Source organism: Plectropomus leopardus, chromosome 4 (assembly GCF_008729295.1).
Source record: "Plectropomus leopardus isolate mb chromosome 4, YSFRI_Pleo_2.0, whole genome shotgun sequence".
Lineage (NCBI taxonomy): Eukaryota > Metazoa > Chordata > Actinopteri > Perciformes > Serranidae > Plectropomus > Plectropomus leopardus.
Genome location: NC_056466.1, coordinates 8,897,584 through 8,915,882, shown reverse-complemented (window position 1 = coordinate 8,915,882; position 18,299 = coordinate 8,897,584). Strand labels below are relative to the sequence as shown.

Sequence of the window (18,299 nt, the reverse complement as noted above, 5' to 3'; positions counted from 1 at the left end):
CTTAATTAGTAGGGTAAATGTAGTAACATAAAAGGAAAATATTTATCTTTGAATTGCAGTGTTTTTGTATTTGTCTGCATCTGTATGTATGTGCATTTTAAATATGCCTGTTTCAGTGTGTGTGTGTGGGAGTGCATTTATTTATTTTATTGTGCATGCACCCACCTTTGTATTGGTTTCTTGTACATTTTGTGTGTGTGTGTTTGTGTATCATCACAATGTGAAACGAAACTCTCAACCTAGTAGCATGTCATCCTCCAGCTGATCTGAAAGCTGGAAAACGGCTAATGTTGGTAATTTAATTTTTTCACAGACTGCCCAAATATGTCATCTTCAAGACTCTGTCAAGAATTTAAACACTTAGTAAGAACCTATATTCCTCACAAATACTTTGAATTTTTCCCCTCTGGTGCATTTTAAAGGTTACATATTCTCTGTCCTTCAGAACACGTTGAGCCTAGTGTAGCCAGGTTTATGTTTTATCGAGCAGTATGTGAATGATAGAGTATCCCCAATTACAACATACATTTATTTTAAAAAGCAAAACAAACTAATGTGGAAATATGTTTTTATTACATCTTCCACTCACAGGAGTACACTAAGTAACATATATTACAAAAAACATATCAGGTAAAATCAGGTTCTCTAACACTGTAAAAACAAAAACAATATACTGTACAAAATTCAGATGGCATGGACCTATTGGTTTTTAAGAAAGTAAATAGAAGGGTTCAGTCATGATAGTTTGAAATATAAATTATGTTACCATTGTAGAAACTACTTTTCAAAATAAAACCACGGGTAGGCATGGAGCCACGTAGGTCCTTGTTTGAGCTCACGGCAGACTCCCGCCACACCAGCCATCTTTAATACATTAAAGGGACAGATAAAGGAGTGGGTGACGTACTCTTGCCGAGCTTTTTCAATCAGTTTAGTTTATCTGTGTGATAAATGTGTTTTCATCTCTTCATGAAGTTGTCCAGCGAGGCTGCCGTCCTCTGAATGGAGTGGATGTTCCTCTTCACTCTGTCCTCCAACGACGAGCTGGCAGCGCTCTCCAGCTTCATGTTACTGCGAGAGGGAAAGGTGAGTGTTACTGAACTAAAAGTTAAGGTGCATGCAAGGTGGAAAATGACCTAAGGAGGACATTATTTATAGGTTCAAAGAGATGCTTTGACTATTTTCAACCAGCTTTGTATAAAAACAGTGTGGGTCGAATGTGTAGGTGAACTGTGGTAAACTTCCCTTTATCAAACCAGTGCCTAGATATTCGTTGGAGGACTTATTTTATGTCAGCTGACGGAGTTTTGCAGGCTCTCAGGCTTTTGTTTTAACTACAGGCTGTACTTCCACATCTTTATATTGCCCACCATTTTCACATACAGAAGTGGATCAAGAGACAGAGCCGCCCCTTTGTCTCTCTCTCTCAAACTCTGGCCAAAATCTGATCAAACAGAGATTAAGTATTAATAAAGATTATGATGCTGCACTGCCTCTCCTAAAATGTTATCAGAAACATTTTAATGCTCTGTTCAGCTCAGCTGAAAAACTGAGATCAAATATAAACCAAAATTACGTTGATGCGTTGTATATTCTTGCCTCAAATGTTTCATAAACATGTTTGAGCTTTCTGTATAATTATAATATGAGATTGTTTGTTACCAGTTGGCATCACTGTATGACATGGACGAGTTATGCTCCTTTTTTTGCTGCTTTCTTTAGTCGTGTAATTCAAAAGTATTTGCGTCTTTCTACTGCAGAAGTTACCTGGTTTTATGTGAGGAACACCTTTATATCAGTGAAATACAAAATAATATTAATGTCACACTGTGATTATCTCCATGCCCATGTTACTTACTGAATGAAGCCAGCATGGCGGTCATGCTTGACATTTTGTTCCCTCTGCTTTTCCTGCTCGTCTTGCCTCTTGTATCTCTTCACATTATTCTCCCTGTCCTCCTCCCTCTGCTTGGCCTGGTCCATCATCTCCCGCCTCTTACGCTCCAGCTCTTCTGCAGAAAGCTTCCTACATACAACAGAAAAAACATGGAAAATAATATTACTGGAATCCACTCAGTGTGGGTGGTGATTAGGTCAATGCTCTGAAAAACAAATTATTATTTTAAAAAACTCAAATATCAAAGTCAGAGTAAGCAGAATAAAATAACATGGAAGTGGCGTAATTTGAAACAGACATGATACAGAAACCAAACTGTTTGATAGCAAATATTCAGACATATTTAATCTACTTGCACAAATGAGAGGAACAAGCCCAAGCAGTTATTCTGTAAATATTTAAAAAGAAAGACGCCATGGCAGTAACACGCCAGAGAGGATTTAAGATGTCTAAATTAGAATAATGTCAGTATTTGGATTATAGACATTATTCGAAAGTGCAGTTTCTACACTTTCTGGAATCCCGCGAAGTCTTACTTGGACACATGGTGCCTCTGTCTCTGGTGTCGCTCTCTCTGTGGGCTGGAAGCTCTGGGCTCAACCTTGCGGTCGCCTCTGTGCGAGGAGGAAGAGTAGGCATGACTTTCTCTGCTGCTCCTGTGAGGAGATCGGGAGCGGCTCCTCTCATGTCGCCCTGAGTGATTTGAGGTAGATGAGGACTGGTGATGTCTGCCAGCGGGGAACTGAGAGGGAAGAGTGAATTGTTACCACTTAAAGTTTCTGGTTCAGTGTGAGATTAATACTTGAAACTGAAGAATACATCATATGTGCACTGCAGTTCAAAGGTTTGCAGTCAGATGGCTGAGAGGACTCCTCGTTTTGTACATGGGAAACAAAACGCTGTGCAATGGTTCAGCGAGACTGACAAGATACCGCTGAGCAGCAGTTCATTAAGAATAGAGGAAATCCTCACTCGTGTGCAGATTAAGATAGAAACAGGTTCCTGTTTAAGTGCCAAGTGAACCCGAATGCCTGTAACAAACTGGAATTAACAACTACATGTTAAAAAAGTATTCCTCAAATTTCACAAGTTAGTCTCGGGTTAAAACTATTGGAATTGGATCAGGAAATACCAGCTGAACATACGATAAAATGACAAATTACAGTTTAAACCTTTTCAATCTAACCACTGAGTAGACTGCAGAGTAAAGTTGTCACAATGCTATAATTTCTATCTTCAATACGATACCTAAAATATAAATTTTCCATTCCATTTTCAATGTCATGGGGAAAAACTGACATTGACGGCATAAAAAGTTAAATCTATATTAAAAGACAAATATAATGAGACAGACAACAGAACGACTGAAGTAAACATTAACAACAAGAGTGAGTGGGAGAGAACAGCTGGTATCGCTGTATAGTTACTGCAGAAAATCAGTATTAAAGAGAGTATAGTATATAATACTCAGTATCGAGATGGTCATGACACAGTGGCTGAGCTCCATTTCTGTGCACAGCTCGACACACAACAGCGACGGCCAGGAGAACTGTAACCACATAACTGTCAGCTGACAAAACAAATATTAGCTGGAGGAAAACTACCACGACTTTTGTCCTGTAGACCGACATTATTTGCCTACATGGACACGAATGTTCACAACATGATTTAAGCCTGCTATGATACCCGTAACATGGTGTGCAGACTCTGCCTACTCAGCGCACCACAGGCGTACGCCAGTGTGGAAATGTCGCGCAGCCACTGTCTTTACTGGCTGCTGGAACGTGCTGAAGAAATAAAGACACGATTTGGACCAGATATGGGACTGCAAATTATGACAAATGTTTCCGAATGCTGTGAGGAAGACGGATGGTGGAGTTCTCCTTTTTTTGCTGATGAAGATTTTGTTTCAAGTTATTGTCTGTTTCTTTAACATCTACAGATAAACTGTCAATGAAGGACCAACGCTAAGCAGAGAATGAGCTGACTAAGTGACGGCCAAAGGATCAGTGCTGGGAAACAAGGCGACAGGTAGGACCACATCCCTTACCTTCAGCCCTGCAGCTGAACGCTCACTCTCTGCTTATGTGTGTACGAGCAGGCAAGTCGTGGAAGCCCTAGATGAGTGTTTGTCCTAAGTAATAGTGTCAAGTGTCCAGGGTTGTGTTTGCAGGGAAAATATGTATCGATAAATGGATATTCTTGACAATAATGCTGCAGAGAGCCAAAAGAAAAACAGAAAAACTAAATATTTAGAGCACATTTGTACCGATATGCTTCAATAATGATCGAGAGTCATTTATGATTTCAAAATCCAAATTACAGCAGCATCTCTCCTACCACGCAAAACTGTGGGGACAGCGAGTAAATGGAAGTTTGAATCATTTACTTCTTCTCTTTTTGGGGCCAAACCTACCTAAAATGTAGAGAATACATTTGGTGTCTACATTGCACATTTCATTTCTAGCAAAAATAGACATTACTGAGGAAAACAAGAACAACATTAATATAACATTAATATAACTTTTAAATGGCAGTTTATGTCTGATCTTAATAACAGTGGTGTAATAAAATACTGCTTCAGTGCTTACTGACCTGTAGACCGTAGCCCGGAAGATGGTGGGAACGAGATTTGGTGTCTGCTGAAGATTCATCTCGTGAACGTGACCTAAAAAAAAAACAAAGCTGATATTTAAACAGCTTGCTTAATTGCACTAATTGATTGAAGATCCCCCGTGTGATATCTTAGTGTTGTAAGTGTGTTTTGCCTGTTGAGCACAAACAAATCAAATGGACAAGAAAAAAATCTCCTCACATACCTGTGTTTTTTTTCATCTTCTTCATCTGAGCTTGAACTCCTCCTCTTATGCTTCTTCTCCTCCTTTCTTCTCTCCTTGTCTTTCTTCTCCTTTTTGTCCTTCTTCCTCTTCTTCTTCTTGTCCTTCTTGTCGAGATTTTGACGCAGCTGTGATAGAACCATAATAATATAATAATTTAGTCAGACGTAAGTGAGTTGGTTAATTACAGTAAAATAACCAAAATCCTACACCAAACATCAAATGTTACTCAGCAGTTTTACCATTTCTTTAATTTTCTTCATCTTCACTGGATTAGTCAAGACTTCTCTCTTCTTTTCTTCCTCACGTTTCCTTCAGAAAACAAGCAAAACATAAATCAAACAACTTGCAGCTTTTAGCACAATCTCCGGACAAAGGATTAAGGGGACTAACCTGATTTCAAACAGGGGATCTTCCCTGATTTTGGCAGCCAGGTCGAGGCTGGAGGCAGGAGTGGTTGGGTTGAAAATGGACCCAGGCAGGAGGCCGGTCTCAGCCGATGGACCGCTCTCGGGCTCCTCGTATTGGTCGGTGATCTGCTTGTCAATGGCACGTCCCAGCAGATACTCATCTCTGGACACCTGACCTGCAGGGCCCTGGTACATCCAGTCCAGCCGATCATCCTTCTTTCTGTCATCATCATAAAAAGAGACATGGCATGGCTTAGACACAACTTTTTTCTTAAACCTCAAAACAACTTTAATAACAGTATTGAAGAACTAACTTGATGGATCCGGCTTCCTCTGCAAATCTTGTTATCTCTTCTCGGGCCCGTTCCTCTTTCAGCTCTTTTTGGAGCTCCTCAATCTTCTTGCGTTCAGCTTCATGTTTCTGCTCAGCTTTCCAGACACGCTCAATATTTTTCATAGTCTGGGGATGCCAGCTCTTTTTCAAGTTCTGGAAGAAGAAAACATGAAGACATTTAGAAAGGCCATTAACATTACCTGCCCTCTTATTTATGTTCTCTGTTGACTCCTAAAACTGTCAGTAGTTGCAAACTTCGGTCACATGGACAACTTTTGTATGTCGTTCCTCAAGCCTGCACTGTCTTTGGTCAAAGTGCTTTTTGAGTTTTTGCTCCGTCATCTTGGTGCCACCTTAAACTAAACTCTCATAATCCGGGGGGATTTTTAAAAATGGATTAAGAACCTTTTGGACACTGGATGCACATGTATGGTCTCTCAACACTGAGAATTGGCTATGCTTGCTTGCTTGTGTGTGAATTGTATTGTTGTTTGTTTTTAACTTTTTTGTCTTTTTAGTCAACTTGTTCTCTTAATTAAAATTTGTTATGCTGCTGTCTTGGCGAGGACTCCTTTGGAAAAGAGATTTTGAATCTCAGTTGGTCTATTCCTGGTTAAATAAAGGTTAAATAAAAATAAAAAAATAAAAATAGTGTCTCTAACTGTGGAAACAATAAAGTACAAATGTTAGTGTATACGTTTGACTTTAAATGGTTTAACTTAGTTACAAGCAAAATTATTCACGTACACAGAATGAGTATAATACTACCAATGATAATAATAAATAACGCTTTAATTTATTGAGGGGATTTCATGGTACTTAAAGACACTTTAACGTGACATAAGTTAAAACGATCATGAAGAGTATACACTCAAAATATTTTACACACTTTATTACATTATATCTGACAGCAAAGATACAAACACATACAATTCTTAATGATCTACTAAGAATAAATAACATCTTCAGCTATATTAGGCATGAAAATATAGATTTTAAAGCTGAATATTTCAAAACAGATCTCAAATTTGACAATTTACTCTCATGTCTAACTGCTATTTGCTAACGAAAACTAGCTGCTACGTTGCTAGCGATTAGCTAATATCGATTAAAATATATGAATAAGATAAAACCAGAGTTAAAATGAGTATTGCCGAACTGAACTGTGGCTCGTAAAATCTAGCACTGGGAATTAGATAATGTTGTAATATTTGTATTGACGGCAATAAGAAAAGGACTACTTTAAAACACCCATATTTTGGATGGAGTTTGGTCTCTGAAGGTAGAGCGCGGATTCTGGATGAGGAAGGACGTACTTACCAGATCGCCGCCCCCCATCTTTAAATTTTCGTCGTTTCAATCCAACAAAAAATGAAAACAGACAAATCAGTCCAAACAGCTGTAAACTGTGGAACAACGAAAGTTCAACACTAGCGAGAAAATGGAGCCACTGAGGCTTGTGTGTGATGTGTTTTGTACATTTCCTGTTTTGTATGATTCACTTTCCGGCTCCAGCTGATGGTGCATTCAGGTGCCCTCAGGTCTTTTCAAAACCACCGTGCTATAACTTAAATTAATAGACCAGGCTACTATTTGCTTGAACTCCACAGGCTTGAATTTGGGACAAATCGACCCATTGAGACTTGGACAAATTGTCTTTATTTTATTCAAAAACACGGGAAGAAAGTAATGACCAACAGAAGAAGAAATCATCCAAAAGTTAGCAGGAAAATATGTGAAAAGTACACGAAAACTACCTGAAAACTTGCCCAAAAAATCCAAACAAATAAAACAAAAACCTAAAACAACTACCACAACAACCATAACAAATAATAAACAAAAAAATGAGAAAGTAAAAAACAAAAAACAAAGCTAGAAATGATCTCGAAAAAAAATCTTTACATCTAGAATCTGTAAAATCTCTAAAAAAAAAAAAAATTTAAATATGTAATTATGAATGTAGTTTATTGGAAATTTTCCCTTTTAAAAAATAGTCTTCTACATCTAACCTACTAATATATTTTTTCCCATCTCTCTTGTTTACTATGCTGATAATACTGTCTTATTTAATGCTCATGGTAGTAGCTTAGTTTTACTGTTAAACACAGACTTCCATGACTTTACTTCATCTAGACGTTTCTCTGTTTTTGGATTACTTGTCCACTGTGTAGGCCTTCAAAAACAAAACTAAGTTGTTTTCCTGAATTCAACTTAGCATGGTGAAGTAATGATATAGGTAGCCTACAAATTATGAAGTATTCCTTTAACAAAGCAATTCAAAGCAGTCGTTTCCATTTTCTAGCCTTAGTGTGGACAAGTTTGTCCATTCTTGTTTTCACTGAAAAATTTAGGCTTGAAAAGATGAAAGTATCCAATATTTCAAAAGTAAAAAACGTACGTATAAATTGCTGTAAATTCACTATATTCCCTTATTGCTCTAAACTGAACAGGCCTATCCTGCAATGACAAAGTGAAAACAGGATTGTAGATGTTTTTGTAATGTATTAAAAATAAAATGCTGATACCTCGCATTGACATTCAGACCCTTTACTTTGACACGTGAAATTTAGCTCAGGGCCTTTCATTTCTCTTGATCGTCTTTGAGCTGTATCTACACCTTGATTGAAGTGCACCTGTGTATTCAATTAAATTGACACGATTTGGAAAGACACATACCTGTCTTATATATTCAAAATCACATATAATTCAGTAGAAAAGTTCTTTTATTATTAAAATCATCAACAGTGTAATAGGCCTGCCTGATATTAACATCAAAAAATGTACGTGCTCAAAAACTTCCTCTTCTTCCTTTGCTACTACTAGTACTACTAGTAATACTACTATTGCAAAAAAAACCCTAAAAAAAAAATACCCCAAAAACTCAAAATTGTAAAAATAAATAAATAAATAAACAATAAAGTTGTTTGCAGTTGTACTTGAATGAAAATTAAACTGCACAGAATAACTGAAATCTTTTGTAAATAAAGGTTCAACATGGGCACAGAATATAGTTTTTTATTTAAAGGACAATAATAGATTAAATACAAGTTATTACACCACGATAATTAACTTATTAAAAGTTTTAGAACTCAATTTTATTACAGTCAACTAAAACATTTACTACAGCAACCATTTAAAACACAAGTTGTCCATCTCGCTCTACTGACCAACATAAAAGAAGGCTATCAAAAATGACATCAAAAGGAAAATAATAATAATAGTCAATACACAATAATTGACTGTTTAAGAACGGTCTCCCATTTCTTATCTTCTATACATAAATACAGAAATCATGAGCCTCCAACAATGTAAGCTCCCTAATATATAGAAATCTCAGCCTAACATCTGTGATGGGTTACATACATCCTAATAGTGTTTTAAACTGTAAAGCTGCTCACACTGCTCGCTACAGAACTATTGATCACATAATATTGATTATGAAACTATTCCAAACAAGTAACCTAAACAACCTGCGATGTTTACGTTGTTCAACTGCATTTTATTTCATGTACTAGACTGCTAACACAGTCTCTCTCTGCATGTGAATTCTGAGTCAAATTGTTGAAAAAAAAGTGTTAAGTGAGTTTCGGTTGTCAGTGAACATGGAAAAACTGCAGACACACCTTCAGCTGTTAATAAAATGTGTTGAGGGATGAGCCCGTCACACCGTGTTTGTTGATGATTGGGGCTATAGCTTGATCTGACATGCAAATGGTTATCGAGCTGACGGTATTTGGAAGAACTGTATAAACCTACTTAAATGAGGTCCACCTGGAGCATTGGTAGGACAACCTCCTTCTCACACCACCTCCCGAACCTCATAAGGTATGAAATTTGTAAAATTGTTTTTAACATTTTGACATGTTGGTGAGACTGGACCAAAATTGTAAAGTTGTGGGCCAGAAGCTCAAATTTGCTACAACATAGCATACTAAGTAGAGCTGCAGAGTTAAGTGGTAATTCACTGAGTTTATCACGACAAGTCAGTAATTAGTTGAACTGTTAAAGGGATAGTTCAGATTTTTTTGAGAGAGTTTGTATGGCCTTCTTATCCACAATCAGAGTATTATTATTAATATTATTATTACATACAGAAAGAGGCAGTCAGCACAGCCCCACTTTACAGAAGCAGCAGCCGTAAAGACCCAGAAGCTAAGCAATGTACTGCTGTGGACGGGGGCAATAGCAAAGTGTATTTTAGCCACAAAAAAATGCTCTCAATATAACAAAAAAGATCACAACAGTTGAATCAAAGAATATTTTCACAGCTTTACCTTGCCATCAGACAGCGACTTCAACTCCTCATCTGTGCTCTGTTGAAGCCACCAGATTTCATTGGGAAAAAAGTAATTTTGGCTCACTGAAAAAAGGAGCTGCTGGTTTACTACTGCCTCGATCAGTTGGTCAGTTTGTGTTATTGTGTGACTTTCGTTATTCTGAACTAACATTTTTAAATGCCAAAGTCACACTAAAACACAAACTCATTACTTAACTGAGTCAGAAGTAGAGCAGCAGCTCCTGTGTTCAGTGATGTTAAATCACTGTTTTTCTCAATGGAGTCTGGCTTCATTGTCTCTCAATGGAGCGATATTACATCAATTCACCGTCGTCCCCATCACTGTGTGATGACAAGGTAAAGCGGTGAAAATATATACCCTGCATTTAATATGAGATTGATTTTTTCTTTTTAGGTGGGATTTGTTTAGGTGGCTAAAATACATGTTTTTACGGACTGCTTCACAGCAGCTCACTGCTCAGCTGCTTTGATGGTACTCCTGCCATTTCTCCAAACGGGGCTGTGCAGACTGATGTACGTAACACAATGACTATGGATAAGCACCTCATACAACCCCACTTCAAAATATACAAGCCATCCCTTTAATATTGAAATATTGAGTACCCCTGCAGTACTACCTACGCACCAGCATCCTGTAGTGTTGATACTGGGCGGACTGGTTAAATCATGCTTATACCAAATTTGATTGGCTGTTATAAGTGTGTAACTTTATGGCAGCATTTTCCCTCCATGTCCATCTTTGGTGATCATAAGCTCAGCTTCATCTCCTTCCTCAGAGGCTCTCACCTCTTTACATTTTTTAAGGTTCAGTTAGTTTTCTTTTTGACCTTTTTCACATCTTTGTCACACTTTTCTTTGCGTTGTTGTGTTTCATCTGATAACCTGAACCAGTGTTCACATTCTCCTACTGCATAATAATCAGCAAATGTTTCGCCAACATACCTAAGTTGGCAACAGAAGAGCACCATTTTTGGTGCCTTTGTAGTGCATGGATTTCCCTTTTTTTTGTATGACATTATACTATATTATGTTATATAATATTATTATCAACATTATAGCATGCTGCCTCAGCACAGTGTTATTGATGTTTTTCTTTCAATTCATGTTCCATTTTAATTACTCACATACCGATTACACACACACACACACACACACACACACACACACACACACACACACACACACAGTTAGTTTAACGGCATGTACTGTCCACCACCCAAAATGTTTTCTGACCTTTTTAAAAAGACAAAAGGCTGTATTATATTCCAGTGTCTTATCACAACTTGCACAGTAGGCTACACACAGACAGTGTAGTTAAAACAAGATTGTCTCCTTTTCTCCGTTCAAAAGCATGCTGCCTTTGAAACTGGTAATATTAAACTGTGTTAGAGACAAACTTTTCTCTAAATCTTCCAGTAACACATTTGATTAATTTCATTGTAAACATGTTAACAAACCACCTTCAGTTAGTCTCGTTCCAGGCTCGTGGTCTACTCGTGGCTCTAGCAGCAATGGAAGTCCGGCAACAAGCTGTGGCTTTAGCTCGGTTGCCTCCTTAGCCACGTTTTTAGTATACAGAGCAAGGTTTCCACAGAATCAGTAAAATTCCTGTTTTTTTTCTGTGTGCTATAACATTTAGATTATCACTGAGTAAGCTCAGTCGATAAATTCACAGGACCACAGACAAACACTTTCTCTTCCATCCAACTTTCACAAGAAAAAGTTTCTCCCAACCTTTTTTCTATTCTCTATTCTATCGTAACTCTATAACACCTCTATGACAGAGCGATGTCAACCTTTAACTGCAAAAAAACCCCTCTGAAAGTGATGAATTTAGCCGGACTGCCCTGTGACGCTGGACACTGAGGGGTCTGTCTCACATTTCAGCTTCAGCGGAGGCTCTGAGGTGTCGGACGCAGACACATTTGAGGACGACTGAGGGGGCGTAGCTGTATCAAAGCCCTTATCCATCCTCCCGTCTCCATTCACCCTCTCCTCCCCGTGTCCCGGCGGCGACTCGTGCGTGCGCATGTGCTTGGCCAGGTGATCATTGCGCATAAACACTCTCGGGCACAACGCGCAGCTAAACTTCTTAGCACCAGTGTGCGTCTGAAGGTGGCGCTGCAGTTCATCAGAGCGTGTGAACCTCTTGCCACAGAAGAGCCAGTTGCAGACGAACGGCCGGTCCCCGCTGTGCCACCGCAGGTGAGCCTTCAGATGGGAGGTCTTGGCGTAGGCTTTGCCGCAGCCTGGGATGTGGCAGTTGTGCATGTGCTTCCTCCTGCTGTCGTCAGTGCTCTGGCCCAGCTGTTCGGCATGGACACAGTTGGGGCAGCGGCATGCAGCCTGGCCGGCGCCTCTGGAAGAGGAACGGCGCTGCGGTTTAGGCCGGGCTGAGACAGTGCTCTCCTGTGGTTCCTCCAGGGAGAACGGTTCTTGCTGCAGCATTTCAGGTGCCATCGGCTCCATCTTGAAGCCATCCTGGGGGAAGAGATGGGATGAGTGCGAGGCTGGGGTGAGTTGAGCTGGAGGCAGGGTGCACAGCTGCGGGTCGGATCCGTACGGCCCTAAAGAGTGCTGCAAGCCCATGGAGCTCCCCGGACTCACTGGAGGCAAACCAACACCCTGCCCCGTCTGCAGGTCAATCCAGCTCCCTGGTTGGACGTCCCTGTGGAGGTCCCACCAGGAGGGGATGTTCATGTCTTCTGAGCTGCCACTTGGTGGTGCTGTCCGTAACCAAGGCTCGTAAGGGTGGGCCATGAGAGACGCTGGTGTAGGTGACTGTTGATGAGGTCGTCCGCTCAAAATATTCACTATCTTTTGGTTAATGCTGAGAAGATTAGCACATGGTGGGATGGCGATGCACTGAAAAAACCTGCAGAAAGAAAGAACAAACTCTTTTTAAATCAGGTATCAGCTCGGCCTTCCTCACTCAGCTGCATTTTCTCAGTGACTTCACTGAACCACATGACTTTGAAGTCTTGAGGTCATTTTTTTCATGTCTGAAAGGCTTTGAAAATACTCAGCTTCTGCTGATCTAACGTTTCTGAACTTCAGAGGTGCAGACTTTCAGGTCTAAATCCTCCTGTCTACAACATTTAAACCCAGAGCACACCTCCTTCATTGCCATGGATACTGCAGTTCTCACGCTGCGTGGCCGAGGAGACAGAAGAGAGGGGGAGACAGACGTGTCCAGGCAGAAGCCTGCCACATGCATCCGCTGCCAGGTACTTCCCATGGAGGACAGTCAAAGACAAGCGCAAAGAAAACAACATCATCAGCCCTGTGCAGAGGCAGAGGCAGCAGCGAGGGGGGAGATAAATGCTGGTGAGATGGGGGGAGGGACGAGAGTGAAGGGGAGTGTTGACAGGGGAGCAGTTTGGTAAAGGAAGAAGTTCCAGGGAGGTATGGCTGCAGGCCAAAGTCTATTTGTACGTCTCTGAGGTTTGTGGAGATGAAACCTGGCAGACAGGAGAACCAGTTTTTTTATGAATCACACATGATTTACAACAACAGCCCTCCAGGCAAGTTACAAAAGGAGCCCCGTAAAACAGCCCGCTTCTTACACACTGGCGGCAGAACGCATCAACAGTTGCAGACTGACGGCATTCAGGAGCCTGAGAATGGGAGAACAACAATGACATGAGAACAATTAACTTTATGTATATAATTACGGGCACACGCTCTGAAACAGCATCCTGTCCCTCTCTTCAGGTATGTACACCTCAACGTCGTCAGTCAGCAGGGGGAGGGGTGCTGGTTTCAAAAAAAGGTGGCACAAAGCTTGTTAAAGTTGGACAAGCCTGTGGAAATTTATGACAAGAAGCTGCCAGCCTGCAGGACCTGTGCTCGTCTCCAAACATGTCCTAGCCCCAAACAATCTTGTTGACTTCCACCACACCCCCATCCTCGAACATCTACAATTATCTTTACGGCAGGAAACAGTAAAGACGACTGAAGCTCGAGAGGTTGGTATCTTGAGATCACTTGTCTTCAAACCATATCTGACAAGCAAGGTCGCCAAGAAACGAGAGGTCAAGCGCCAGTGGAAGACATACATCCTGTCTGATATGTAGCGGAGTGGGGAGTGCATGTGTTTCAGCACACAGGTGGTGTCAGACTGACTGACAGTGAAGGATCCCCTCAGTAGATCTCAATTTGTTGAGTCAATACGGTCAAACCAAGAGGATTACACGTCTTTCTCAATGGTTCAGTCAAACTCACTCGGAGATGCTTTTTAGTCACAATGAAATCGTAAAGCAATTAGTTTGGAATTCCCTAATGAAAGGTCTGGTGTTAAAGGTCAAGCTGATTTATTTCATGTCGGCCTGGAGCCAGAGCTTCTGCTCTGTAATTTTTTGGGAATGCGACTCATGACGGAACGGTCCCCCCAACTCCGCTGTTACTGACACAGCCGTAAACAAATGAAGACAGCGGCATCCTCCTCCGTTCACAAAAGTGCTGGGAGCGCTACGAGCTCCAGAGGGAAACAGCTGGCACAAGGGGGCCTCAAGGGGGGCGGCAGAGGAGGATGGTGCAGAGCAATGACAGAGCTTTGGTCATAAAACCTGCCCGTCCAAGACCCAGCACAGCCCACGGTTTACAAGTCTGCCATCGGGAAGAGGCGCAGAGAGGGAGCAAAGTTTACTCTTGATTTTTAACATGAAAACACTACAATAGGTGCAGTTTTCTGGAGTTTTAACAGTCATTTATTATACTTTTTGGTCTGATTTGAGGAACTAATGATGAGGATATTCTCACATAATAACCATCCTTTTTTCAGACTGCTAATCTGCTATCTTAGTCTATTGCATGATTACATTTTAAGTCCATTTTCCTGCATACTTCATGAGTCCAGTTTAATCCTCCTTCAAGTCTCCCATCCTAGCTCATCCCAGACGTAGAACAACACAGTTAAAACAGTAATGCTGACTGTCTGTGGACACTCTAAACAAGCCACTTTGGGTCAAATGGCACTTAGGAGTAGTTTGTTTTAACCTGTTTGGAGTACAAGATGGATGCAGTGGAGCCCATCAATAGGGCAGGGGTCAGGTCAGTTGTCAGGAGAGCGTACCACAATGAACTTCAATTGCCTTTTCAGTTAAAATCAAAACTTTCTGGCCTTTCCTCAGTGCCCATGTATAGAAAAGATGCTTGACATTGTCAAAAACTTTAAAATAAACACAAAGAACTGGTGCAATGCCAAATGCCTGACCCCAGACCGATAAAGATCTGGATAAGTAGGAGCAAAACAACTGACTATATTAGAATTTATAAAACACTTTGACTGGATGTTAAATTAAAATGTCATCTGCACACCTGAGTGAGGGGTGAAGTTAATGAGATACAGAGCAGGAGATGGAGAGCTGCTCTCTAACTGCGCTTTAACTGTATGATTAAGAGCCGAGATAGTTTAGATATGTTTGACAGCTTTACGTCCTCAGTGATTTAGGAGTGTCTGTGTGACACTTGTTCATACAAAAGTGCACCAAAAGCATTCTCTGTTACATATTTTAAGACAGTTTATACTGCATTTCTTGTGACAACAGCTTTTTTCGTATCCTCCTTCTGCTTCTGAGCGGACACCCTCAGTGACGGCGGGTTCGATGCTCCTGATTTTCTACTAAAAATACAAGTTTCAAAAGCAGCCTACAATCACACGCTGTCCTGAAACAGGAATTCTTTGGATACAATTTAATGTATTTAAGTATTTTTGTTTTCATGGACATTGAGATTATATATATCCCCATACTGACAGGATTTTATTTAAAACCCGATGTACAAAATGTGACAGGTGTTTTGGCTTGCAAAGCAGTTAAAGTCTGATTTATTGTCAAAACTGTCAAGATATTATTGTGGTGGAAAGTTACTAAAAACATGTACTTCAATTCAAGTTCAATTTTGAGGTAATTGTATACTTCACTTGAGTATTTCAATTTTAATACTACTTTATACAGTATACACACTGTATAATATAGTACTTTGTACTTTTTTTTACAGTTATTGTTATTATTCTCATTATAACCAACAGAACAAATGTAATCAGTTCATAAAAAAATAGACATTGTTTTAGATAAATCTATCCAGCATAAGTATATTCAAGTAGCCAAAATTAGCTTCACCCCGACCAATTCCAACATTATTTTCCACTTAGTAAACGTAAAAACAATCCAATAATATGATAATATAACACTGATACGAGCCATTCTGCAAATTTCTTTTTCATACTTTAAATACATTTTGTTGCTATTACTTCCATGCTTAGTCAAATTTATAATGCACTACTTGTATTTTACGTTTTGGTATTGCTGCTTTGATTGAAGTAAATTATTTGAATACTTCTTTCACCACTGTGCATACAGTATATCTTATAGAGACTTGCATTTGATCAATCATCAGTTTAATCACATTTTTTTTAAGAAAACCCTTTCAGAGTTAATTAAAACTCTAATCAGACAGGTCCAGATTGTTGTACAAACACACTAATTTAATGGATATTATCAAGTTTTGTGCAATTATGTGCACTTTTTTGAAAACTTTGTCCTAAATAATCTGAATTGAGAATCTTCTCCCTCTATTGCATTTACGATTTACTATTACATAATTGTCTTTTACTGTAAATTCAAGTTATTCTTTTCTTTCTTCAGGAGTTTTCATCAGTTTCACAGGGTCTCTGTGGATTGTTCCCATTGCAGACATGAAAACTTTATAGCACACTACTTTAGAAGAAAAAAATAATAGTATTGACATTAGACCACAATTTAAAATAAACAGCAACAATAAGTGGTGGTTCTCAGCAGCATTAATGTTCAGATTTGACTCATTTTCAAAAATAAGTAAATAAATATGCAGGTATAAATCCTAATGAATCTTTATCTCTTCCTTGTGCGACATAAGCTATTAAAACTAAGATTTTAAGACAGAACATCTGAATAATAGTGTGTATCCAAGTAAACAACACACATCACACTAAAACTGACCCTCCACACCCACAGTTCAGCCTGTTGACTTTTTACTGCCGAAAACTGTTAAGTTAAATATAAACCGCACTTTGTACCTGAAAATCTGGACTTTATGTTTTTATATTCTACACAGATTTTTGTTTTATGCAGGTGGCTAACACTGAACTTTATTAATGAAATTAATGCTTTAATCTTGAACTCTTGGGCTGTCTTTTAATAATTTGGATGTTGCCTCTATACAGCACATAAAACTGTTTACCATACCCTTTTTCAGCACAAAATCATCTATATGAAGTGACAATTATTTTTTCAATTTAACAAAGGCTACTATATCAACTTATTTGACGTCAGAACACAAACTAAAATACAGCAAACAGGACAGGAATTAATACCAATTTGTAAAAAATAAATTACAATTTTAGGTTTTGTGGTGGCCCTTATGATTTCTTGATGGGAAATTCATATCTTTTTAATTAATGTTCAAGGCTAAGGAGTTATGGTGCATATTTGTATGTTCCACTTACTGAAACTTACCTTTGTGTTTCCTCTTTAGTGTTCAATGTGAAATTAATTTTCTCAAACAAGGACTTACAGTTCTCTCTAGATAACTCGAAACCTACAGGATATTCCTACAGTTTAATAAATGATCAATATAATAATTCCCGGTAATGTTACTGAAGATGAGTTCATTTGTAATCCAGATCATGTAAACAGATGAGATTGTAACGCTTACTGTAGGTCACAGTGATGGAAAATTCAAAGTCCCGAGTTACCTGTTTGTCCTTGGAGCTGCTGCTGTTGTTATTTTCTTCCTGAAATAAATGCACCCTGGTTGGAGAAGCTTTGTCTCAGCTCAGCTCTGCTTCTTCTTCCCTTCGTCGAAAAGCAGAAAAATAGTATCCTAATCATATTTCAGCTGGTTTTCTCCATCGCGAGCGGTCCAAGTCAGGCAATGTCGGCGTCTTGGCGCACAGGTACGCAGCGCTCTCAGTAGTGACAAACTTTATGATAGGCTGTGCGTCTTAGTCCCCGCAGGCTCCGCCCCCTGCTGGTGAGCCGGCTGCTCCTCTGAAGATGCGCCCTCCTCGGCTCGAGCTCAGGAAGCGGCTCGCGCTGTGAAAACACGCGGATCAATCAGGACTTTTCAGTCAGAGCTGCCCAAAATCAGATTGTTTTCATATTCTGGGTCCCTATCAAAAGAGGTTCCAAATTGAGGATGCAATTACATGTTTCATTTTAAATTTAATATGTGTTATTTCTACGAAGCAAAATAAGATTATTAATTTATGTTATATTAAGTTTAATTCTGCTCTTTTATCCCCTCAACTACAGTGCAGACAGATGTGTGATTCTGTATGATCTCCAACACCATTTTTAGGAAACTTCACTGTATACTTGTACTACACAATAGGAAAATATTGCACTTTTTAAGTAACTTCAAGACATTTTTTTGAAAGCCATAGTTTCGTGTCCCTTTTTTTAGACTAAGATTTTAAAGACATAACATGAAACCTCATAACAAAGGTGGGACCAAGTCATTGTTTTGCAAGTCACAAGTAAGT

The 18,299-nt window shown here is 39.4% G+C and overlaps 2 protein-coding genes across 2 annotated transcripts; both read right to left on the bottom strand.

Moving 5' to 3' along the window:
• Window positions 1–551: 551 nt before the first annotated feature.
• On the bottom strand, window positions 552–7,032 carry cwc25 (CWC25 spliceosome associated protein homolog). Its single transcript, XM_042485355.1, has 9 exons — window positions 6,799–7,032; window positions 5,459–5,631; window positions 5,128–5,364; window positions 4,977–5,046; window positions 4,717–4,862; window positions 4,493–4,565; window positions 2,434–2,639; window positions 1,859–2,026; window positions 552–1,071 (listed from the first exon to the last, which is right to left on the bottom strand). Exons 1-9 carry the CDS (start codon window positions 6,814–6,816, stop codon window positions 960–962), a joined length of 1,203 nt encoding a protein of 400 aa, XP_042341289.1. The 5' UTR covers window positions 6,817–7,032; the 3' UTR covers window positions 552–959.
• Window positions 7,033–9,886: 2,854 nt separating this feature from the next.
• Window positions 9,887–17,715, bottom strand: sp6 (Sp6 transcription factor). The gene is made up of 2 exons (XM_042484335.1): window positions 17,511–17,715; window positions 9,887–12,650 (listed from the first exon to the last, which is right to left on the bottom strand). The coding sequence occupies exon 2, from the start codon at window positions 12,533–12,535 to the stop codon at window positions 11,609–11,611; it is 927 nt and encodes a 308-aa protein (XP_042340269.1). The 5' UTR covers window positions 12,536–12,650; window positions 17,511–17,715; the 3' UTR covers window positions 9,887–11,608.
• Between the last annotated feature and the right edge of the window lie 584 nt (window positions 17,716–18,299).

What these genes read in the sequence shown, in the direction of transcription:
- cwc25 (XM_042485355.1), bottom strand. An exon ending in TGAAGAAAATTAAAGAAATG is followed by an intron (nt 4,863 to 4,976) that starts GTAAAACTGCTG and finishes GTTCTATCACAG; the next exon opens with CTGCGTCAAAATCTCGACAA. An exon ending in CAGAGGCACCATGTGTCCAA is followed by an intron (nt 2,027 to 2,433) that starts GTAAGACTTCGC and finishes TGTTGTATGTAG; the next exon opens with GAAGCTTTCTGCAGAAGAGC.
- sp6 (XM_042484335.1), bottom strand. Translation starts at nt 12,535, where the DNA reads ATGGCCCACCCTTACGAGCCTTGGTTACGGACAGCACCACCAAGTGGC.